This window comes from Urocitellus parryii, chromosome 5 (genome assembly GCF_045843805.1).
Source record: "Urocitellus parryii isolate mUroPar1 chromosome 5, mUroPar1.hap1, whole genome shotgun sequence".
In the NCBI taxonomy this organism is placed as follows: domain Eukaryota; kingdom Metazoa; phylum Chordata; class Mammalia; order Rodentia; family Sciuridae; genus Urocitellus; species Urocitellus parryii.
The window spans coordinates 170,992,119-171,016,208 of NC_135535.1; the positions used below are offsets into that span (position 1 = coordinate 170,992,119).

Here is a 24,090-nt window from a genome sequence, read left to right on the forward strand (position 1 = left end):
CCCACTGTTTTGTCTTCAAGAATGCTCAAGAAGTCCTGAATTCCCTGAAACTCACAGAAGAAGTTCATGAAAAAGGAAAACTGGGGTGGAGCCCTAGCCCTCCCCAGGACTTGGGGACCCAGGGAAGCCCCAATTTTCCAACAGCCTTTTCAGGGCAACCAGGGGAAAGACACTCCTTTCCCTCCATAATGCCCTGTCTCTGCACTTTGAGGCTTCTGAGCGCCAGGCTTGAGCAAAGGGGGCGTGGTGGAGGGAGGACAGTCCTGTCAGCCCTCCTGCCGGCACCTAGGTGCAGGTCCCTCAGCTCCGTTCCCACTAATTGGTCTCATAAGGCGGCGGGCAGGAGTGCTCTAGCTGCACAGATCCGAGCCCTGTCATCCGCTTAGCGCCCTCGCACCACCCGGCACTCCCGCCCCGCGCCCCCTCCCGCTGCTACCGCCGCAGCCGCAGCCACCCCCATTGTCGTCTCTGCTCTCCTCGCGGATCCAGGGCATGGTTGATGCTCCTGCTCCCAGCCTCGGCGGCGGTGAAGCTCACTACCCACCCGCGGAGACATGAGGCGCAGGCCGCGGGCCGTCCTGGCGCTGGGGCTGCTGCCCTTCTGCTTGGGTGAGTGGCTGCTGGGCCTCTCCGGCCGCCGTGGGTGACAGGGAGAATGGGGGACGGCGCGACTTGGGTGGACTCAGGGACATCGTCCACTTCCAGAGTGAAACTCGGGCTGCGGGTCGGGGGCGGGAGAAGTCCTTCCAGCTGTCTGGCCCGGCCAGATCGTGGGCGCTCCTGGGGCGCTTCTCCAGAGGAGAGGACCCAGAGCCCCGCGGTGTGGGGCTAGACCCTTGGGGCTCTCCCTTCCTCGGACGCAGGGTGGGAGATTGACTAACTACTTCGATGGCTTGGAGGGGCAAGGGAAGGTATCCTGCCTCGCAGTATGACCTTGTCGGGGCACTTTCTGAGCAAGAGTTTTCAGTCCTCCCTTTGATGGGATTGGGCGCCACCTCGCTCCTAAACGCCGGGATAATGTGGTGTCTTGGAGACGCTGGAGCGCAGTCGGAGCCCATTGGAGTTGCGGGGGTAGGGGTGCACTGTCCGGCGCGCCCAGCGGGGACCCTCCGTGCGCAGAAGTTGGAGAGACAGAGCGCTCTTCTTCGCACTAGTGGGGTCTGACCAATGACCACGCTGGTGCGAAGCTCTCCCGGGGTGTCTGGGGGATCTTTCCTTTCTTCTTTCTAGTCCAGGCCAACTTTGCCCCCCATTTCTTTGACAACGGAGTGGGCAGCACCAATGGAAACATGGCCCTATTCAGCCTCCCAGAGGACACCCCTGTGGGTAAGTAGCCCACCCCCACCCCCACCCCAGGTCTCCCAGAGAGTACGTTGCATTCCCCTGGATGCAGAGACGCAACCATGACTCCTTTGAGCTTACGGGGTGCCTAGCTCAAGGCTGCGCATGCCCCTGGGGGATTCCTTGTTTGTCCTCCAAGTTCCCCAGGGCAATGTCAGGAAAAGAGGTCACCGCTGCCATGGCGACCTAAGCCGGGACAGTCCAGGAGACCGGGGAGAGAGCCTGAAGACAGGGTAGGCCCCTGGGGGCAGTCAGTGGTCTGCAACTTGGCGGTAAGGCTCTGCTCCTTAGGGGCTTTGTGCCCTTAAACAAATATATTTACTTCCCTGAGCTTCAGCTCTCTAGACTTTAAAAAGAGCCACCAAGTTCCAACCAGCTGAAATATAAAGAGATAGCGAGGAGTAAGAAAGGGTCGCAGCCCCTCTTCCTTACTCTATCAGCGTTGGTATTCCTAAAGAAAAGGAGGAGCAAGTTAAGCAGCACCTACCTTCAGAAATCCCTGAAGTCTTCCAAGTGACTTCCTGCCTTCAGTACTGCTCCCTTGTCTCCTTGCTTCCCCCACCCCAGGGATAACCCTCCCCCTCTTCCCAAGTCTTGGCTCCAGAGAGAGAAGTCATTTTAGACAGAGGGAAATAGTCACTAGAGTCAACTAGGCACAGCAGACCTGAACCTCCTCCATAATCTGTTTTACAGATTACAGTCAGCAAAGTGGCTGATAATAACATCTGACAGTTGTGAAGAATAAAGATAAAAAGTGGGAAGAAGCCAGGAGGGGTGAAGCCAGTCAGGAGCTCCCAGTTCAGGGCAGCACCTTAGGTGCTTAATTGAACAGTCACTCTATAAACATTTGCATCCTTGGTTCTGAGCAACTGCCACTTTCAGGATAAATTGGGTCCCAGGTTCTAGGTTTCCCTCACTGTGCTCTCTCCAGGTACCCATGTGTACACACTGAATGGGACAGACCCAGAGGGAGACCCGGTCTCCTATCACATCAGCTTTGACCCCAGCACCAGAAGCGTCTTTTCTGTTGACCCCAATTTTGGAAACATCACTCTGGTTGAAGAGCTGGACAGAGAGGTATGGGGATGTGTGGGAAGCCCTTTAGGGCTGCTGCCTGCTAGAGCATGCCAGTATGTGTCAGATCCTCTCTGCAGAGCAGGGGACCAAAGGGGTTGAGGGTGGTGATGCTGAGGCTGCCCAAGAACAGCAGCTCTGCCTCTGGGCTGCTTTCCATTACAGAGGAGACTTTGATCTCAAGGGGGGGGGGGCTTTCAAAAGCAACTGCCAGCCCTGCTAATCTTTTGAGCAATTAAAAAGACATATTTGGCTGGGTGTGGTGGCACACACCTGTAATCCCAGCACCTCAGGAGGCTGAGGCAGGAGGGTTTCAATTTCAAAGCCAGCCTCAGCAACTTTTCAAAATAAAAAATAAAAAGCCCTGGGGATGTGGCTCAATGGTTAAGCACCCCTGAGTTTAATCCCTGATACCAAAAAAAAAAAAAAAAAGAAAGAAAGAAAAAAGAAAAGAAAGAAAAAGAAAGGTGAAAATGTTTGCACTTTGAGGTTTCTGAAAGAAATTTCCTGCAGTGGTCTTTCCTGCAGTGGTCTTTGAAGCCAGTCCTTAGACTGATCCTATAAACCATAGGGAAGCTCAGCAGATCAGGACTGGAAAGAGTGGTTGAGAGAATGTCTGAGTTTGGAAAACCTCCTTCCTTCTGCATACATCTGAAACTACCAATGACAGGGCAGGGGATTCCTTTCTCTTTAAAGACCCGACACTAGGCAAGGTGCAGTGGCACACACCTGTAATCCCAGTGATTCAGAACAGAAGCATTATAAATTCAAAGCCAGCTTTTTTTTTTTTTAAGGGCTGGAGATGTAGCTCAGTGATAGAGTGCCCCTTGGTTCAATCCCCAGGACCATAAATAAATAAATAAATAACCCCACAGCAGGCTGGTCAGCCTAGTTGGCCACATAACTAGACCTCAGCTGTGGGGCTGCTGCCAGTTCTGCTTCAATGACAGAATCCACTAGCCTCAGGCAGGATAGAGAAAGGGAAAAAAGGACTCAGTGACTACTGTGGAAACAGCACTCCTGGCACCCACAGGGATCTGGTGACCTTATAGAGGTTCACACAATGTCCTGGGGAGCTCTTGAGACAACATGGGCATAGACCACTGCAGATCTCTGGGATATGGGGAGGTGCAGAGAGATAAGGGAGAGGTAAAGGAAAAGAAAAGAAAGGATGTCCTCTTCTTCCAGCTGAGTTGGCCTCTCCTCCCACTCGAGCAGGAGAGCATTTCCTGTTGGGGCCCCATCAGTTGCTCTGGGTCTATGAGAACCCCTGATACATAAATCCCCCAAATCTCAAGCCTGGCAAGAGGCAGCTTTCAGCCACACTGGGTGCACTGCCACCACCAGGCCCTGCTCCAGGGCTTCCTCAACATGCCCAGGCCTCCTCTGATGGTCCAAGAAAAGCTCTGCTAGCCCCAGCATCCCCAAGGCGTGTCAGGTTCCCAGACACTCACTCAGTTCCTGTGCTTCACAGAGGGAGGATGAGATTGAAGTCATCATCAGCATTTCTGACGGCCTGAACCTGGTGAGTGCGCTCCTGAGCTGCCCTAGCAACATGTAGCATTTGGGCCTGAGAAGAGCATGGTTCCTCCCCTAGCCCACTTGAGGGTTCCTGTAAATCCAATCCAGGGTCCAACAAGACCTGCCCAAACTGCCCAGAGCAGAGAGCTGAAGTGAGGTGTGAAAGAAAGAAGCAAGGTGGAGAGAACTGAGAGCAAGTTCTCTCCACTGACCTTCTATGGGTCTAATCCACATTCCATAGCAACTCCTCAACCCTGCGCCCCTATCTGCTCCACTTGCTGGAGCTGAACTAAACACTGACCACCCAGGAGTTCTTCTCATCTGCCTCACACCCACTGGCTCCCCCAGCCATCCCAATCCACACCCAAAGTGCCACCAGAGACATCGCTGTGAAATGTAGATCTGAACACCCCTCCCCCAACCTTTGCTTTGTAACTCTAAAAGCAAGTGCCAACAGCTGGCTCCCACCACCCTCAGGATGAAATCCAAGCTTCACTCAGACATGCAGGACCTCCCGTCAGGCACCATCTGCCTTGCTCAGCTTCTCTCTCTCATCCATGACTTAGCATCTCCTCTATTCTCTGAACTCACTATCTCAGTCCTCTTTGCCCTTGCACACATGGCCCCTTCTTCCCAGCCCACCACCCAATTCTACCTCTTTCCTCTGGCCAATCTGCTACAGGGATTAATATTCACTCCTCTGAGAAACCTCCCTACTATCCACCACCACAGCCCCAGCTACCTGCGGCTTCCCAGGGCCTTTAGATGCAGCACACACAGTCCAAAGGGATGCATTTACACAGGCCATGGTGCTCTTGAGGGGTTCCATGCAGGGGAGAATATGCTGGTCTTTACCGCATATCCAAGCCACCATGGCCACTGCAAAATAATGTGCCTCAGACTGTCTGCTGTCACCAGAGTGGAACACAGTGCTTGGCATTAATAAGATTTGTTGCATGAATAAATAAAAGAAGAAAGGAAGGGAGAGAAGGAGAGAGAAAGAAGAGATGGGTAGGAACATATACCTGGGGGTATTAGAGGCCACCATCCTTTTAGCCCCCAGAAAGTCTCACTGCCCTGACTCCTGATCACTCTGCCCTTTCTCAGGTGGCAGAAAAAGTCGTGATCCTAGTGACAGATGCCAATGACGAGGCACCCAGGTTCATCCAAGAGCCTTATGTCGTCCTGGTTCCTGAGGTAAGAGGAGCCACTGGACAGGGAAGACACCCCTCCTCAGGCCCACAGCCTGCCCACTGGAGCTGCTGTATGCTCTGGCCCAGGGAACCAGGGCCTGGAGTGTCCTTCCCTTCACTTGCTGCCCTCTAGAGAGCCCACGCCTCTGTGTCCTCCCCTACCTCTGCCTCTCTGCCCTCCCACATTAGGTTTTATTCCAAAAGAATGTCTACTTATCATTATAATTAATGCATGTTAATTGTAGAAATGTGTAACTTATAGAAAAGTAGGAGGGAATAGTTTTGAAAATCACGCTCAACCCCTCCAACCTGAGAACTTGTTACATTTTGGTATATATTCTTTTAATTTTTGTGTGATGATAGGGTTTTTTTTTTCATTTTTTGTTGGACATAATTGTGAATATAGTAAACAAATGCTATCAATATCTTATTTTGCACTTTATTTATGCCCTAGAAATTTTTCCTCATTCATTGAAAAGTTATCATTTTGAAAGCTTCCACCAAGTGAACAATCCATCTTCATTACCTCATTTCTTTATGCTTGGATATTAAAAATTTATATTTTTGATATTATAAGAAATATCAACCTCTGAGCATACAGGATTTCTTTTCTTTAATTAAGATTATTTCCTTAAAGGGCTGTGGGTATATCTCAGTGTTAGAGTGCTTGCCTAGCATGCTCAAGGCCCTGGGTTCCATTCCCAGCCACAGAAAGAGAGAAGGCAGGAAGGAAGGGAGAGAGGAAGGAGGGAGGAGGAGAGAAAAGTTATTTTCTTAAGATAGAACCCCAAGATTTGAAGTTACTGGCTCAAAAGCATAAATACCTGTATCCAAGGTGCTTTTCCAGGTCACCTGTTCACTTCCTGCCCTACAACATACAGAAGAGTTTGTCTCCCTGACCCTTGTCAACACCAAAAATTCTCAAAGTTTAAAATCAAAGTCAGCAAGAGAAACCCATTTCATTCTTGTTCTAAAGTCTGTGTGTGGGGTCCCTGGTGATCCTAAGTATGTCCATGTTTGTGAACCGTGTCCTCATTTGCAGATTGCAGTTTCATATTTAAACCCCTCATCTACTTGGGATCTTGGTCCTTTCTTCTGCTTTCTCATTGGGCACCCCAGTCCCTTGCCATGTCTTTCTCTCTCCCATTCCTCCCCATCTTTCCTGCATTCAGTTCAACATGTCTCCTCCATCTCTGTCCTTCCCCCATTGGAGGCTTGCATATGTCATTGCCACCTCTTCAGCCCCTCAGTCCCCTGATCTCACCACTTCCCTATGCCTCTGGCCCCTGACCCTTCCCTATGGCTGTGGCTCCTCAGGACACACCTGCTGGAAGCAGCATCTTCAAGGTCCATGCAGTGGACAAGGACGCTGGCTCTGGAGGGAGTGTCACCTACTTCCTGCAGGTAAGGTGGGATGCATAGGTTGCACCCAGGGTTCTGGGGTGGAGGGGACACTTGGACATCGTCCCTTCAATCATCAGGAACCTTAGACCAGTGCCCTCTACTGTTCCCAAAGAGCATCCACAGGTCTGGGACAGACAGGTCAGGACCTGAGAGGGATAGCAGGCTTCTTCCTGACTTCCCCATCGTAACTGCCTCTGAGTTGGCCTGTTCCAACTCACTCCTATGGAGATCCTGTGACCCTTAGCCCTCGGCTCCCCCAGAATCTTCCCCAGGATAAGCCTCAGACACTCTGTACTCACACAGGGTAGGAGAAACCTATCTGGGACTACAATGTTCCATAGAAAAAAGGGCAGAGGGAACAACTCTCAGAATAAGAGCTACTATGCCCTGACCCCCACCCTTGTCCATCGGTGCTGCCCTGACAAAGGCAGGGACCCCTCCCCTGTAACCCCCACCCCTATCTGTTCTCCTAAAAGTCAACTACCTCTCTGACATGGCTGCTGTTTCCATGCCACTTCCTCTTCTCTGCATCTGGTCACCCACCCTGACAATTTTCAGTGTACAGCTTGGTACAGGTTCTGAAGGAACACACCTTCAACTCCACAGGTATTGGAGAGATCCCCCACTTACCACTATGTACTTTCAACACTTTACCTGAATTTTCTAGCTCAGTTCCCTCACATGTAAAATGGGAAAGATAAAAACATATCTTCACTGAACAACTGTGAGGATTAAATGTGCACAAAACTCCAATCACGGCACCTGGCACTTAATACCTAAACCTGTGGCCTCCTGAGCACCCCCACCAGAGGTGAGTGCTCCTGCTGGCCTCCTCCAGACGGCTCATCATCCTTTGTTGCTCCCAGCAGGAGCTGCCCTGGACAGGCACAGCCCTTACACGTGGCTTGAAGGTCCCCAAGGCTCCCCCCTTCACCATGACACTGAAGTTCCAATGCCCTCTCAGTCAGAGTACCATCCGCACGTTTCTACCTGCTGGTACCTTCAGGCCAAAGGCTGAATCCCATGTTTTCCAGCTGAGCAGAGAGAAAAATCTAAGGCCCTGCTTGGAGAGAACATTCTGGTTTTGACAAAAATGGTGGGAGAGAAAGTCCTAAGCCCAATCTATGAGGGTATCCTGGGGGCCAAGAGGGCTGGGCGCCCTCAAGTTGGAACCTCAGCCCCCAAACCAGAGTTCCTTGGACAAGGGCCCATGAGAACCCTTCAGAGTGAACATTCCTGGGCAGCCTGGGGTCCTCCCTCAGGTCCAGTGCCTCCCTGATTCTTACAGAACCTGCACTCCACCACATTTGCCCTGGATCGCCAGAGCGGAGTGCTGCGCTTGCAGGCCAGAGCCACTCTGGACTATGAGAAGTCCCAGACTCATCTTGTCACTGTGATTGCCAAGGTAACAGAGAGTGAGAAACAGAGGAGCATCTAGTCTGTTCTGAACTGTCCTGGAACACAGTGAGGTTGTGCAGCAGGAGGGCAGTTTGCAGAGCAGGAGGCATAACGGGAATTAAGGAGGGAGGAGAGGCAGCTACTTAAAAACTTTTGTCAGGACTTATTCTCCAAGGAGACTGATGCCTATGGGATGGAGAGGATATATGCCCTTCCAGGGGAGAGGATATGACCCTTCAAGACTGATAGCCAGGATCAGCTAGGTAGGACCAAGTGATCCCCTCACACCCTCCACAACCTGGCCTCTGGGACCTTCCATCTGTCTGGCCAGGCTTGCTCACCCCACTCCTCCTCTTCATGTGAGCAGTTACTCTCTCTGAGCCTCTGTTTCCTCACCTGCCTGCCCCAGAAGTTAGTAACTAAGTTCTTCACATTTCTGAAGTGCATGGTGTGGGAGCCAGGAATCAGCAGGGCTCAACCAAGCCTCTTCCCCCCTGAGAGCAAAAGCTATCCCTCTAGGCCTAGAAGTTTCTTTTGCAGGAAGCCCTTTACAGGTCACATATTGGCTAGAGGTCATCCCACTACGGCCTCCATCAGGAATTACAAGTAGGGCCCACCTACTGGTTCCTCTGTGGGGGCTCAACTCACTGCACACTTCTGTTAGGCTTGCTCAGGATAAGGAAACAACTCCCATGTGCCCCTATGGCACCCAACTCAGGCTGGACCTGTCATGGCTACTCAGGTGTTCCAGGCTTGGTTTGGGGCTGGGAATGAGAATTTAGCCCTGACCTCCTCCTCCTCTGGCACTTGCTCACATGAGGTCCTGGAAAAAGAACCACTCCTGTATCCAGAGGACCCTAGTATACACCAGACCCTGGTTGAAAACCTTCGTGCATCATCTCATTTAATCTCCCCAACATCCTTGTGAGAGGAGAAGTACTGCATTGACACAGGAGCAAACAGAAGCTCAGAGAGGGCAGATGGCCCCGCAGCCAGCAGATGGCAGGTGCCAGACTCCTATGGAGTCTATCCCACTCCTGAGCCCAGCTTGTCTTCATTATCCTTCTGTGGTCCTGGTTTTTCCTCAGGATGGCGGGGGCAAGCTTCGAGGGGCCGACATCGTGTTTTCAGCCACCACCACTGTCACAGTCAATGTGGAGGACGTTCAGGACATGCCTCCTGTCTTCGTGGGCACACCCTACTATGGCTACGTGTATGAAGACACCCTGCCGGTGAGTGGCTCTGCCCCTCAGCCAGTGTCCCCTCCAGATGTTTCCTTCCCTGTCCCCTTGTGATTTCTTGGGGCCCCATGCTGAGGATGGCTGGACTCACCCTGCTCCCTGGGAACACCCCCTTCATACAGAGGCTGGCTCTGGACTAGGCTCAGCCCATGAACCAGGAGGAGGAAGCCCATACCAGTGTGGAGCATGCTTCTGGGCACTGAGGCTATGCCAGGCAGTCCTACATTCATGCAAGTTTACGCCAGCCTGGCTGCAAATGTTAGCCCCCCGGAAAGATCAGAGAGAGAGGATGGCGAGTGGCCAACAGTCTTGTTTGAGATGGGGCCTTTCTTATACCTTTGGAGGGTGAGGTTTCCTTTGTGCCTCCACAGCCCCAAACGTATAGCCTAGGGACTCTCCAACCAGCATTTCTTCCATCATCTGCTGTGTGAATCACGGTGACCCTTGTGAGGCATCCAACCCAGGTCCAGCTGGAAGGCCAATCTCTACCTCCTTCGCACGTAGTCTGTCCCTGGTGCTTCGGCAATTGTTCTTGTGTTCTGGTCTGTGGGTGAATCCCCAGTGGTCAGTTTCTCCAGGCTGGCTTGTGAGACTCAGCCTCCCTGCCACACCAGGAACCTTACTATCCTTTGAGTACCCCACCCCATCTTACTACATCACTTGATGCCCCTCCTCCTCAGTTCAGCTCCGGCACTGCTGCACATTTGGTGTTAAGATGTAGGCATCTCCCCTCTGCTCCCACAGCATGCACGGCACACCCCACCTTGAGCTCATCCATTCTTGGAGTACATCCGTGTATTTAAGTGCCTCCCAGCTGTACAATGGGCTCCCTGCAGGCAGAGCAGTACGGAGCCAGACCTCAATTGGCCCACAGTGGATGCAACAACTCTGTGCAATTATTTTGCCTTCTCAACTTTCACTTTCCCCTTTCCCTGATTGTTCCCAATTCCATGAAACAAAGAAACTGAGAACATAGAGCTAGAGACAAGCACAGAGAATGGGAGGGAGAAATACTGGCTGCCCTTAGTGCAGGCTGCAAGATGGGTTGGGAGAGCCCCAGACCCACATGCTGAAGAGCTAAGGGCAGCAGAGGTGTTGAGGGTCCAGGCTTGGGGTTGGCTATGGAGGGAAGGCAGCAGCTGAACCCAGTTCAGATGTAGCCCTGAGTAGTCAGGCAAGAGGGTAGGTCCCAAGTAAGGTACTTAGAAAGGGGCAAGGTCAAACTGGACTTTTTCCTCTCAGTAACCCATCTCCAGGGGCCATAGGATAAAGTACAAAATGTGAGATGTTGCATTTAAGGTGATCTTGGGATACACCCCTCTCATCTCTCCCTCATGCACCTCTAGAGTAGAGTGAGGGCAAAAGATGGAGCGGGCAGCAGGGTGAGGCCAGAGAGTGGGGGACAGCAGAGTGAGGCTAGTGTGGCCTAGGGGACTGGAATCAGTCTGGAGGCCTGAGGGTCTCTGGGCAGCCCATGCTATAACCTTGTGGGCCAGGAAGAAGGGAGGCTCAGGCTGTCCCTCCAGCCCTGGGAGGTCAGTGAAGCCTGAGCCTCCTCCTGACCTGGGAGGTCAGTGCAGAGTGGGGCAGCGTCACAGTTCAGGGCTACCCAGAGGCCTGGTTCTTTGCCTGTGTGGGGGTGGCACTTCCCTTCTGTGATGGGGCAGTTTCTGGGGAGGGGGAACCCCCAGTGTCACCATTAGCCTCAAGCAACTGCTTCTGTTCCCCAGGGCTCAGAGGTGCTGACAGTGGTGGCCATGGATGGAGATCGGGGCAAACCCAACCACATTGTCTACAGCCTCGTGAACGGTGAGTCTAGTCTAGCTAGAGTCTAGTACAGCTCTGACTCTTTTGGTGACCACAGAAAACTTCCTCTCCCTCTCTGGGTTCTGGTTCCCTACCTATTGAGGTCTGAGGGTCTCTAGGCAGCCCATGCTATAACCTTGTGGGCCAGGACAAAATGTGATAGAGAAGGCCATCTGGGCCCTTCAGGAGGTGACAAATGTGCTGCAGTCTAGCAACAGCAGGAACAGTAGTGGGGTCCTGAGAGCCACACAGTCCCCACTGATTCTCATTCCCTTCACCCTGAACACACCTTTGTGGATGGCAATAAGTGGCAACTTTTCTTTTGTGTGTGTGTGGGGGGGAGGTGCTGGGGTTCGGAACCCAGGGGCACTTTACCATTGAGTCACCTCCCCAGACCTTTTCATTTTTAATTTAATCTTATTTTGTTTTTGTTTTGTTCTGTTTTTTGAGACAGGTTCTCACTAAGTTGCTTAGAGTCTCGCTAAATTGCTGAGGTTGGCTTCAAACTTGTAATCCTCCTGCCTCAGGGTCACTGGGATTATAGGCATGTGCCACTGTACCTGGAGAGTGGCAACATTTCTTATACTCTTGGAATTTCTGTACTTTTTTTCTCATTCTTTTAAATATTTGACTAGAGCATATAGTTGAATTGAATAAATAAGCACAGTGATGATATGGTATGACCCTAGTACTAGCCCTACATATGGATGAGGAAACGGAGGCTCAGAGCAGCTAAACTGGCACCCAAGTCCCTACCTCTGGATTTAAACCCAGGTCTTTTAACTCTGCAGTGTGCTCTTTCCACACCTGGGCAGCAGCTGAACAGGCTGCAGTGTTCCTGAGGTGGTCTCTGCAGCCCACAGGAGGCCAGGTCATCACACCTGGAGTCTGATTCCAGATGTGCACACGTCTTTACACTCTCACCCAGAGACTACCACCTCCCACACCCTGTCCTAGGACACATCTGATACACACTTGCCTTCCAGCACCTCACACATGCATGAACATGTCCACCATCCCAGACAGGCTCCTTCCCCCAGGCACACAGACATTGGGCACCTTCCTGCCCCACTACCACTGCAGCCTTTTCCCAGTCACAGGGCATGGCCCAGCCTCTGTTCTTGCTTCTCCCTCTGCAGCTCCCCACCATCTCCTTATTCTTTCCTCTTTCTCTCTCCACACCCTCAGTTTCTTCCCCTCTTTCCTTCTCTCTCCTCTTCCTTACCTCCCTCTGTCTTTATCTCCTTTTTGTTCCCTTGCTCTGTCTCACACACACACACACACACACACACACACACACACACACACACACATACACACACAGTATCATGCATAGGAGAAGGGATACAGTATGGAACCTGAGAGCCAGACAGAAGTGAGTTCAAGCCCCGGTCTGCATTTGCTGTGTAAGCTTAGATAAGTTAACTTGGCCCCTATGAGACTCAGTTTCCTCATTGGCAAGACACAGATGAAAACAGTTTTGCGGTCTACAAGGAAACCTCCAATTAGCTAATGCTTGAGAAGCGAGTGGCATGACTCCCCTACACCCCCCTGTGGCCCTGTGCTGAACTGCAGGGGACTTCTCTGACAGGTAGTGACGAAGACTTTGAAATTAATGAGACATCTGGAGCCATTTCGGTCATGCAGAGCCCTGCCCAGCTCCGGAAGGAAGTGTATGAGCTGCATGTACAGGTAACCCCCTCTAGCTTTGCCAGTCCTGCCCACTCTCCAGCCCTGGAGGGCTACCAAGGCAATGAGACCCAGGCCCTCCTTGATCCCTGGGGCTCAGTCTGGGAGGGAGCTAGATGTTGCTACTTTGGGCACCTACACCAGGTTTTAGCTCGTGTGTGTGTGTGTGTGTGTGTGTGTGTGTGTGTGTGTGTACGTGCACATGCATGCACACACAGCAGGAATTATGAAAAAATAGGAAGAAATAGGACTGAAGCAGCAATGCCTCCAGCACCAGTAAGACCCAGCAGGTGGAGACTGATGGAGGAAACCATGGTGGGTGAGGGTAAGTGAAAATATTACAAGCCACAAAATCCCTGGAAGCCCAGGCTGGGGACAATAACACAGGAAATGGTAAGGAATCAACAAGGAGTCAGTTGAGACTGGAGCAGAGTTCACAGGAAGCATGCAGAAGAAGGAAAGTAGGAATCCCAGGTTGGGAACCAGAGCATCAGGGGCCTGAATGTGAGGTATGGGTTTTCTCTAAAGCAGGGAATGTGACTTGTGCAGCCACACAGAAGCTGTGTTTAGGAGGGTCCCACACTAAACTTAATTCTCTGCTGTTTACTATCTTCAAAGTTCCAATAACCTATGATGTTTTATTGGATCTTCCCAAGAACATGAAGAGCCACTGAAAGGTTTTGATAGTCTCGTGTTGGAAAGCTCATTGTGGCTACTTGGTAACCAGTCAGGTTTCAAAATTTGGAGTGTAGGATCCTCTCTTAGGATGGGAATTCAGAGTGTGTGTCTGTGTATGAAAGGGGTAAGCCCAGGACTCTGGATCCTGGCTCCAGTGCTAGCCAAGCATTTGAGAACTCAATTAGGATCTGAAGAGAACTGAACAGGACACAGAAACACCATTCAAGGTGTCAGCAGAAGAGGACCTGTAGAGGTAAAGGGAGGTGAAATGGCAGAAAGGGACAAATTGCAAAATACAAAGTGGTCAGATGAAACCTGGATGCTACTACCATCAGGAGCATGGGAGAGGCTACAAGTTAATTAGGAAGGAAATGATGAGTCTGGGTGCTTGGACCTGGCATGCAGATTTGGAACTCAGAAGAGAGAGTGTCCATATTCACTGTGAAAGGCACAGGAAGGAATGGGAGCACCCAGAATGGCTTTGGGAAGAGAGGAGCAGTTGGCTAAGTCCACATCCCCAGGAGCATCAAGGGAGGACAGGTGAAGGAAACCCAGGAGGGATCAGAGAGGTTGAGGAGAACTTGCCAAGAGCAGAATCACATTTTCCAAGGGAATGGAGCCCTTGGGAAGGTGCAAAGGTGATAGCGTGGAGTGCAGCACGGAAGGCAGTGTGAAGTATCTAAATGTGGGACAGGTGAGAAACCAGTGGGAGTAGGAAATGGAAACAGCAGGCACAGGCGTCTGAGAAGGGAGAGGGTTAGGGGAGCAGCCAGGCTGTGAAGGAGTCATTTTAGGAGAGTGTCCTTGTAGGACCAGATCATCCTGATAGAAAAGGGAAAGGAGGCCCTGGAAGATATTTGCTCAGATATTTGCCACATTATTAATGAGATACTATGGACCCTCAGCCCTGGTTCTTCAGCCTTTATTAGTTATCCGATGCTTCATGACAAATTACCCCAAACCCAGAGGCATAAAACAGCATACATCCATACTCTCAGTTGGTGTAGGTCAGGGGTCCAGGTTCTGTTTGACTAGGTCCTGGGTTACAAGGTCACTTTCATGGCTATAGTCAGATTGTCAACCAAGACTGGGGTCTCATCTGGAGGCTGGAATGTAGAAGGATTGTCTTCCTAGCTCACATGGTTATTGACACTACTTAGTTCCTTGATGACTCTTAGCTAGGGGTCACCCATTGTCTCATGAGCCTCTCTCCAATATAGCTGCCTCCTTCATCAAAGCCATCAGGGGAGATTCTGCTAGTAAGAGAAGTTACAATCTCATGTAATCTAACCATGAAGTGATAGCCCATCATCTTTGCCGTATGCTGTCAGTCAGAAGCAAGTTGCTCGGTCAGACTACACTTAAAGAAAGGGGATTATACAGGACCATTGGGGCCAACAAGAGTCCATCTGCTACAAAGCCACAGCCACCTCTCCCCACCCCAGGTGACAGAGATCAGCTCTGCAGGAAGCCCAGCTGCCCAGGCCATCGTCCCTGTCACCATCAGGATTGTGGACCTCAACAACCATCCACCAACATTCTATGGAGAGAGTGGGCCTCAGAACAAGTTTGAGCTGTCCATGTATGAACATCCGCCCCAGGGGGAGATCCTGCGGGGCCTCAAGATCACCGTCAATGACTCTGATCAGGTGCGTGGTCTTGCCCTCAAAACTAACTGGCTCTGTGTCAACTGTCACTGCCTATGTAGCAGGGGCCAGGCAGATCACAAAGTGAATGAAACCAAAGGTTATAATCAAGACGGAGCAGAGGGACAATGCCAATCAAAGATTATCTTCTCAGCATAAAGGAATTCAAAATCAATTAAAAATGAAAAGCCACAGAGAAAAAGAAAATTACGCCGTTTGCAAGAAAATGGATGGAACTGTAGAACATCATGTTAAGTGAAATAATCCAGGCTCAGAATATCAAGTGTCAAATGTTTTCTCTCATATGTAGATGCTAGAGAGAAAAGGGTCGGGAGGAGAGAGATCTCATAAAAATAGAAGGGAGATCTGTAGAAGAGAGGATGTGGATCAGGGGGAGGGAGGAGGAAAGGGCAAGGAGAGGGCAAAGGAGAGGACACTGAGGAATGAATTTGATCAAATTATGTTGAGATAAAACAAAAAAAATGTTGTGTACATGTACAACTATGCCGCAGTGAATCCCATTATTATATATAGTTATAATATACCAATAATTATTTTTTTAAAAAGCAAAAGCCAGTCAAACAAAACTCCCCGCATCTGACCCTCCAAACAGGTGTTTGCAAATATGTCCTTCCACCCCCCATGCCCAGCACAGAAACTGGGTCTTATGTGTTTGTACCTTGCTTAATCCTTATACCCTGCTAAATCTTTCTGATCCTTGATCAATGCACCTTTAGAAAGAAAGATGACTCATCTTTCAGAGATAAGGGCATTTCCGTATGCTGAGGGCACTTAGCACCTGTACATGATGTGTTTCTGTTCTCATTTATCTTCCCTGTTTCCTCTTTCCATGCTCCATTGCCCAGGGAGCCAATGCCAAATTCAACCTGCGGCTGGTGGGACCCAGAGGCCTCTTCCGAGTGGTCCCACAGACAGTCCTAAATGAAGCCCAAGTCACCATTATTGTGGAGAATTCAGACGCCATTGACTTTGAAAGCTCTCAGGTGTTAACCTTTAAGGTAAGTGATGTTTTGCACTGTCTTGAATGGGGAGTGTAATGGGGCGCTCATCCCATTATTGATTTATCCCTGAGGGGACTCCTATCACCCCTGTCCTTCCTGGTCCTACTCTTTTTCTCCCTGGCCCTCTACTCCTCCTGCTGACATGGGGAGAAGGTGCTAGGTCTGGTTGGGGAGAAGAGTGGCGTACAGACAGCCTCTTACAGACTGCTCACGGTCTTAGCTTCATTGAGATCCCAGCTCCTACACCACAACTAGGCCCAGGAATGCAAGGGGTGGAGAGTCAGAGAAAATTACCACCAAGATTTGGCCTGTTAGTAGAAAGAGAGAAACCATTTGATTATCAAGATGTTTTCTCATGTGTCTTTGACATCTGTCATTTGTTCTGATAACCCCCTTAGCTGAAGAGGGAAAAAATACTTTTTTAATGTCACTTAAAATTAAGTAAAATTATAAATGTATACAAATAATCAATATTACATATTAACTTGTTATATGTTAGTAAAAATCAACAATAAATACTACATTGATGTTATTTAAGTCATCATTGCACTTATACACACATACACACCTGTAGCCCAACATCATGTTTAAAAATGAAATATTAAAAGAATTCTATGAACTCTGGAACAAAGCATGAATGCCTGCCATCACCACTATTATTTAGCATGATTTTTGGAATAACATTGTTCCCAAAGAAAGAAAAGAAATAAAAGTCATAAATATTAGAAAGAAGAAGCCAAAATTCACATTATTTGTAAGGGATACAATTGTTTCTTTAGAAAATCTAAGAGAAGTGGTTTAAAAACCATTAGAAAAATAGCAGAATTGCTGACATGTTCAATTACAAGTTGATACCCCCAATCAAACAGAGAATATATAATAGAATAAAAGACTTCTAGAAATTACCATAACAAGAAACGTGTAGTATTTAAATGATGAAAAATGCAAAAATTTCATAAAGGGATATAAAGAAGGCAAGATATGTAAAGATGTACCTTGTTTTAAAAATGCAAGTTCTCCCTAGGTTGATATAGAATTCACTATCTCCCCAATTAACTCTGACTTAGAATTTCCTTTGGAGAGGAGGTAAGAAAACTTATCCTGGTTTTTATTTGGAGAAATAAAGAATAGTCAGAAAATTTGGAACTAGAAAGGAATATATATGCAGATTAGTAGAACAAAAAACTGGCTCAAATATAAACAGGAGCTGTCTGTGAGGGAGGAATGAGGAGAGATCTTACAGATAGTGGCAGGAATAACCTCTTGGAAGCGGAGAGTAAGAACAGACACAAGGCAAGGGGTGCTGGACCAGTTCTGGGGAGTAGGTGGTGGGAGGGCCCTGGGCAGGTGACTGTCCATCCAGACAAGTCCTCAGTTTTTCCTCCTCCTCCAGCTCCTGGCCATTGAAGTGAATACTCCAGAGAAGTTCAGTTCCACGGCAGATATTGTGATCCAGCTCCTGGACACCAATGATAATGTCCCCAAGTTCACTTCTCACTACTATGTTGCCAGGATCCCCGAGAATGCCCCAGGGGGCTCCAACGTGGTAGTTGTCACAGTAAGTTGGGGACTGGCCCCAGGACTTGGGGTGGGGTAAGGGGCCTTGTAAGTGAGACAAATTCAGGTTCCAGTTTAAATCACAAAGCCCACAGTCACTAGCTGTGACTTTGAGCTGCTTGCCCTCTCTAGCCTCTGTTCCTTCACTGGTCTGTGTTGAGGACATATGCACAGGCCATGGGACCCATCCAGTTCCCTTCCTCATGTATAAAGGAGGAATAAATGACTTGAAGATCTGAACCTTTTGGTTCCTCCAACACTTGAGACCTCCCTGGAAGAAAACTAGAGTCCTCAGGCAGTCTCCCGCCTCCTGGTGAGTTCCTCTTCAGCTGAGCAAAGTCCAGGCCCCCCTTGCATTGCCATTGAAAGCAACCCTTGCTTAGGGAGCTGTCAACATGTCCTGACCTCAGGACAGGAGCCACTGGGAGTTTTCTCTCTTCCAGGCTGTGGATCCAGACACAGGACCCTGGGGCAAAGTCAAATACTCCATCTATGGGACTGGGGCCGACCTGTAAGTAGATCCAGAACCCAGACATAGCCTCAGGCAAGGGATTTATTTAGCGTTGGGAGGAGGTATTTTGGCTGAAGGCAGGAAGAACCTGGAAGCCATGGGAGCCTGGGTTGTGGGACAGTGAGCCTTCCAGAGTGTGCAAGGTGGGTGGTGATGAATAGTGGGAAATAGTACAGAGCCCAAGTCAGAGATTTCTGGGGACTTAATAAGCAAGGTGCTTAGGAGAAAAGAAGGTCATGGTCACTGCTAGAGCTAAGGCAGGAGGCTTTCTGAGCTAGGCAAGCAGTACTGGGCTTGGGGAGGGAGCAGGGCATAGGAGAAGAGCTATAATTCGGGGTTGTTAAGCTCCTCCTCTCCCATTAGACTGCAGGGATGGAACCTGAGCAGGCAGGATTTCTGGGAGAAGCTTCATAATGCCTCCCTGCTGCTTCCTGGAGGCAGCTCATCTGCTTATCATTGCATGCATGGATGTGTGTGCATATGTGTGTATGTGCACATGTTTGCATGAGTGGGTGCATGTGCCACAAGCACACATGTACACACATCCTGTGCCTGTTCTTTCTGTGCCTGGCAGGTTCCTGATACACCCGTCCACTGGGCTTATTTACACCCAGCCCTGGGCCAGCCTGGATGCTGAAGCCACTGCTAGATACAACTTTTATGTGAAGGCTGAGGACATGGAGGGCAGGTACAGCCTGGCTGAAGTATTCATCACTCTACTGGACGTCAATGACCACTATCCCCAATTTGGAAAAAGCATTCAGGAGAAGACGATGGTCCTGGGGTCCCCAGTGAAAATTGAGGTGAGTTTTGGAGGCAGCTGAGCTCCCCTAAAAGCCTGGTTCTAGCAGCTGAGAGAGACACTGGAGCATAACAATTTAGTTTAAAATAAAAGGTAATGGATTCCTACTAGGGGCAATGGAGGTGTTTTACGTAACCACATCTCCACCTTATCCCAGAAAAATCCTCTGAGAAAGAAGACATTACAAATGGAAAACAGGAAGTTCTAATGGGCTAAGTGTTTGTCTTCCCTGAGTTCACATAGCTGGTCTGCCTGCCTTCAGAGCAGTGCTCTGTCCACTATGCTTCACTGTCTTCCCAACGGAGAAAAAGTATGAACTCTGAAACCCAATAGAATTGACCTCGGATCCCAATTCCCCTCCTTCCATTTCTACCTTTGGACAAGTCACTTAGTATCCAAGCTTTCAGTTTTTCATCTATAGTATAGATTCACCAATACCTACTTCTTAGACTTGTTCTGGCAATGGAACCATACAGGACCTAGCATAGCCCCTCACTCACGGCAGTGTATACCTTCTATTTTTTTCCCAGCTTAATCCATCTCAATTAAAATCAACCATTTCCAAGCTCCATATTACATCTGGTTTATCCAGCATAGAAAGGTATCTTCCCCAGGCCCTGCTCTATCCGTCCCTCTCTGTGCACAGGCCATAGATCAGGATGCAGAGGAACCCAACAACCTGGTGGACTATTCCATCACCCATGCGGAGCCAGCCAATGTGTTTGAAATTGACGCACACACAGGAGAGATCAGGCTCAAGAATTCCATCCGGTCCCTCGATGCTCTGCACAACATCACACTTGGAGGGGACTGCACATGGTCTTTACAAGTGCAGGCCAAGGACCGAGGCTCCCCATCCTTCAGCACCACAGCCTTACTCAAGATTGACATCACAGACACTGAGGTGGGTACAAAGCACAGTAAGGAAAAGGTAGCAGAAGTCTAGCTCAGGCCTCTCTGACACAAAGGCAGAGGGAGAGGGATCATCTACTGGCTTCCTCCAAAAAATGCTCATTGCTATCAAAGGCTCCCTAGGCCATCAAACCAATAGCCTTGGGAATCGGACTGAAATTCTAGTTTCAATACCTATAAATAGTGTGACTTCAGGCTTTCCTAGGATTCTGTTACCTTTCCCTATAAAATGGAAATAATGATGCCTCTTCACACGAGTGTTGAAAAGTAAAAGTGAAATAATTATGTGTAGTTGTCTGGCAGAGAATCGTCGCTTTAGGGATTTTTGATACATTTATGTTAGTGAATTCCTCTGTAATCACAGACAAACAATATCCTATGCTTCAAGGACAGCGTCCAGCAAAACAGATGTTTTGAATCTAAAAGAGGTTGTTGGCATCATGTTCTGCCTGAGTGATTGTCCTAGGGAATGATTTGCATTATGTTCTCTCTCCCTATGTACTTTTTCTGTAAAGAAGCCCATAGCACTTATTAGATTCTCAAATTCTCTTAAAATACATCAGGCTTGGCCTGGGAGTGTAACTCAGTGGTAGAGTTCTTGCTTAGCAAGCATAAGGCCCTGGGTTCTATCCCCAGCATGGGGCCATTGCGGGAGTGGGGGGGGAGTGGATGCTGATTCATCCCATCAGGCTTAAGGAAGTGCATGCCCCCACTCTGTCCTCCAGGGACCAGTGGGAACAGTTCAACTCAGGCAACGGCTTTCTCTTCCAGACACTGTCCCGAAGCCCCATGGCTGCCTTCCTAATACAAACCAAGGACAACCCCATGAAGGCCGTGGGTGTACTGGCCGGTATCATGGCCATTGTTGTGGCCATAACCGTCCTCATCTCCACTGCCACTTTCTGGCGTAACAAGAAGTCCAACAAGGTCCAGCCCGTGCGACGTGTATTCCGCAAGCGTTTCAGACCTGCTGCACCCCGCACTGCCCGCACTGAGTGGCTCAAGTTCAGGAAGGACAAGTCTGCCACCAAGTTCATGCTAAAAGAGGATCCTACCAATGAGAACTGCAATAACAGCACAGGAAGCCCATTGCCCCCCACAGCTCCAGCTCTCCCTCCACCCCCCAGAATGGTGCCCAACACAGTCACCTGCTGTACGGTGCCTACAGTCTCTGGATCCCTCACCCCAGAGAGATCCCAACAGTCACCTCAATCTGAGGCCTTGGGAAGCCCCACCCAGTTGACTCTGGTCTCTGAGCTCAAGCAAAAGTTTGAGAAGAAAAATACAAACAAGGCTTACTTCTAGAGAATACCCTGTGGCTCCTTCTTCCCTTCCTATCCAACATAGCCACCCTGCTGATCTCAATGTGCTCCCCTTCCTCTGTTTCTGAAGGTCACCCCTGTTTTGTACCCCATACACAAGTCTCTGGATTGGGCCTTGGGCAAGCAATTTTTCAGGATGCATTTAGCAAATATGTCCCTGTGCCCCCAATCCTTGACATAGCCATGATGCTCCCCATTCTTCAGAGGCCAGGAACTGACAAGGAGCTAGCTCTAGGCATCTTCTATTCACAGTTGCTTGGGTCCTGCTGGAATCTCATCATAGGGCCTTGGTTCTATGTGATTAAGCCAACAAGAATCTGGATCCTGAAGCCCATAGCAAAGAGCTGGAGCAGGAAAAGGAGATCTATTCCTGGCTGAGGCTGGAGGTCAGCAAACTTTACATTCCACAGGAGAGGAAATGCAGGCGAACAGGGGGAGAAGAGACACTGAAAACTCATCCTGGCTGCAGGGCTCTGCCTGAAGCCACTGAAACACTGAAGCATGGCATCCGGGTGAGATTGTAGACCACTGTTGTGCTCATGTGGGACAAAGGACCTACAGGTATAAGATAGTTTTACCAAGAGTGAAGGCAGAAATGCCTGTCCAGGACTGCCCTGGTCCTAGAAGCTGGAGCCACACTGGGAGCTCTAAAAGTACCCAAAAGAAGTTTGGGACTCCTCTCTGAGAAGCTGCCCTCTCTTCCAAGAGACAGTGTAGGGTGGTAGATAGATATCCGGGCTGAGATCTAAGGGATCTTCTGTTTTTATTCAACTTAGGGAAGCTGTTTTAACTCTCTGATTATCTTCTTCCTCATCAGTAAAATGAAGAACCTCAGCCCCAAAGTTATGATGAAGCCTTCAACCAGGTGCAAAGTGGCACAAATGCAAAGTTTTTTTATGCAAGCCAGTTCTCTGAGTACGGTTCTTCTAGAAAATATCAGAATCTCTCAGATACACTGGTGGTGTTGTGCTGGCTACCACTGGTCCCCAGAAGCCAGAACCAGATGACGGCTCTCTCTTTCTGTTCTCCCCTTACCGATTCCTCTCTCAGGGAGCACCAGAGCTGGGCAGCAATGTCTAGTCTGAGCCTCCATTTTGCCAAGATAAGGGAAATGAGTTCCCAAGAAAGGCATGATTTGTCTGATATTGCACAGTGGGTTGGTAGCTGGGATCTTGTCTGAAAGCATTTTCCTGTAGTCTAGGCATACATTGTTAGTATGTGACAATGTTCCCAAGAGAGAAACCCTACAAACCTGCTGTGGTTAATCTACAGAGGTTCTTCCCTGCTTTAAGGAACCTGCCGTAAGAAAATCTAGATTTATACACAGATAGAAAAATAGAATTGTTCTTTACATTTTGCTCCACTTGCACACAAGCCCTCTAGAATATGTCGTGATTTTATGAGAAGAGATTTTATGCTTGTGTGATGTCTGAATCTGTGTTTTGAGGTATAACTCAGATGTGCCAGTGTACAGAGTTCTTGCCAGGGTGTCTTCGGTTCCTAACCCAAACAGTATTAATGAGGGGCAGGCTCTAGCATGGCAGGAGCCCAGACTGCACAGGTCTTTCCAGACTTTTCAGGAGAGGGCTGGGTGGGATCATGTCTGCTCATCGCAGGGAATACAGCATCCTTACAACATGCATGCGGTCAATCTCTTTTGTAAATGGTAAATAAAAGTCTAATAACTCTACGCAATCTGACCTCCTGCCCCTGCTTACATTTGTGTTCATGGACTTGTGGAGACCAGTCTTCCTGACTCACAGACAAGCTCAGCCTGCCTCCTGGCTCCTTCAGTGGGTATAGCCAACCTGACCCCCAACTGAGGGAGGCTTCAAATTTTTGTCCAAATTGCCTGCATGCACCTCAAATAGCAGCACCTTTGCAGACTTATCTACCTGATCCCCTCATCCAGGACTTGGATTGGGCTTTTTCCCCTAAGTAAGACACACTCAGGCAGGGTTGCTTGGGAAAGAAGGAGATCTGGGGCTAGAAGTAACTACCTCAGTGCAGTCCAGCAAGGGCAGGAATTGGGATGTTTGGCATGGGTGGGAAAGTTGGGAAAGCAGTTAATCTCTGGAATGATGGTTGCTAAGACCTCTGAACTGGGAGCTCAGGATAGCAGATGGGTTCTGGAAGGGAGTCGGGCTCCAAGACAAGCCCAGAAACTTGAACCAAAGCAGAGTCGATTTTGGAACTGGCCACGGAAGGAGAAAGGGCCAAGTAGCCAGCATGAGCCACATTGGGACAGAGAAGGAGGGGACAGCTTAACTGAAGAGACCAGTGAATATATTCAGCACTAAGGTAGACCCTGCCACTGAGGTAGAGCTAACCAAGTCCCACTGATTTAAGGAACAGCAGGGTGAGGGGCTCCTTGCTCAGTCACATCAAGAAAGGCCCAGATCTACAAGCTGGTACAATGCTAGGTCTGTAGGGAAAGAGCTGAGAGGGCAGGTACAGCATCTGGGGAGGGCCTTCCACTCTTGGACTATAAGAATGAAGCATTAACTCCATGGACAATCAATAGACACTACCTGAAGAAATCTGTTGTTATTTTTCCTTCCTTGTGGCTGAGCTCAGCCTTTCTGGTTATATGAAAAATAAAGTGCTTTTACAGTTTGACAGCCCTTGGTTTGAATTCAGATTCTGCCACTTAAATGTGACAACATAAGCTTATTGCTGTGATAATGACAAGAACTAATATATTCAAAGGACCCGGCACCAGCTTTGTAGCTACTGTCACAGCTCAGTAGACAGTTGCTATTTTTAGTTGTAGAAGAGAATATTTGAGGATAGCTCACTGTGGCCCACCTAGGAGGGCACATTTCCTGGGGGAGAGGGCTTCTCCAAGCAGACCTTCCTGAGCTTGTTTCTACCCATTAATAGACCTGGAATCCTCCCCTATGTACTGGGAGAAGAGAAGACAGAAGATGGAAGTAGAAGAGAGCTGGGCCTCTGTAAGCTGCAACTTGCAGC

General features: G+C 49.3%; 1 protein-coding gene across 1 annotated transcript; it reads left to right on the forward strand.

Moving 5' to 3' along the window:
* The first annotated feature begins 554 nt into the window (after positions 1-554).
* Cdhr1 (cadherin related family member 1) lies at positions 555-21,100 on the forward strand. Its single transcript, XM_026397044.2, has 17 exons — positions 555-609; positions 1,231-1,326; positions 2,273-2,418; positions 3,890-3,940; positions 5,044-5,133; positions 6,447-6,533; positions 7,822-7,938; positions 9,020-9,163; positions 10,903-10,981; positions 12,570-12,670; positions 14,791-14,994; positions 15,858-16,010; positions 17,407-17,571; positions 18,014-18,081; positions 18,656-18,884; positions 19,530-19,787; positions 20,567-21,100. The coding sequence occupies exons 1-17, from the start codon at positions 555-557 to the stop codon at positions 21,098-21,100; spliced, it is 2,577 nt and encodes an 858-aa protein (XP_026252829.2).
* The last annotated feature ends 2,990 nt before the right edge of the window (positions 21,101-24,090 follow it).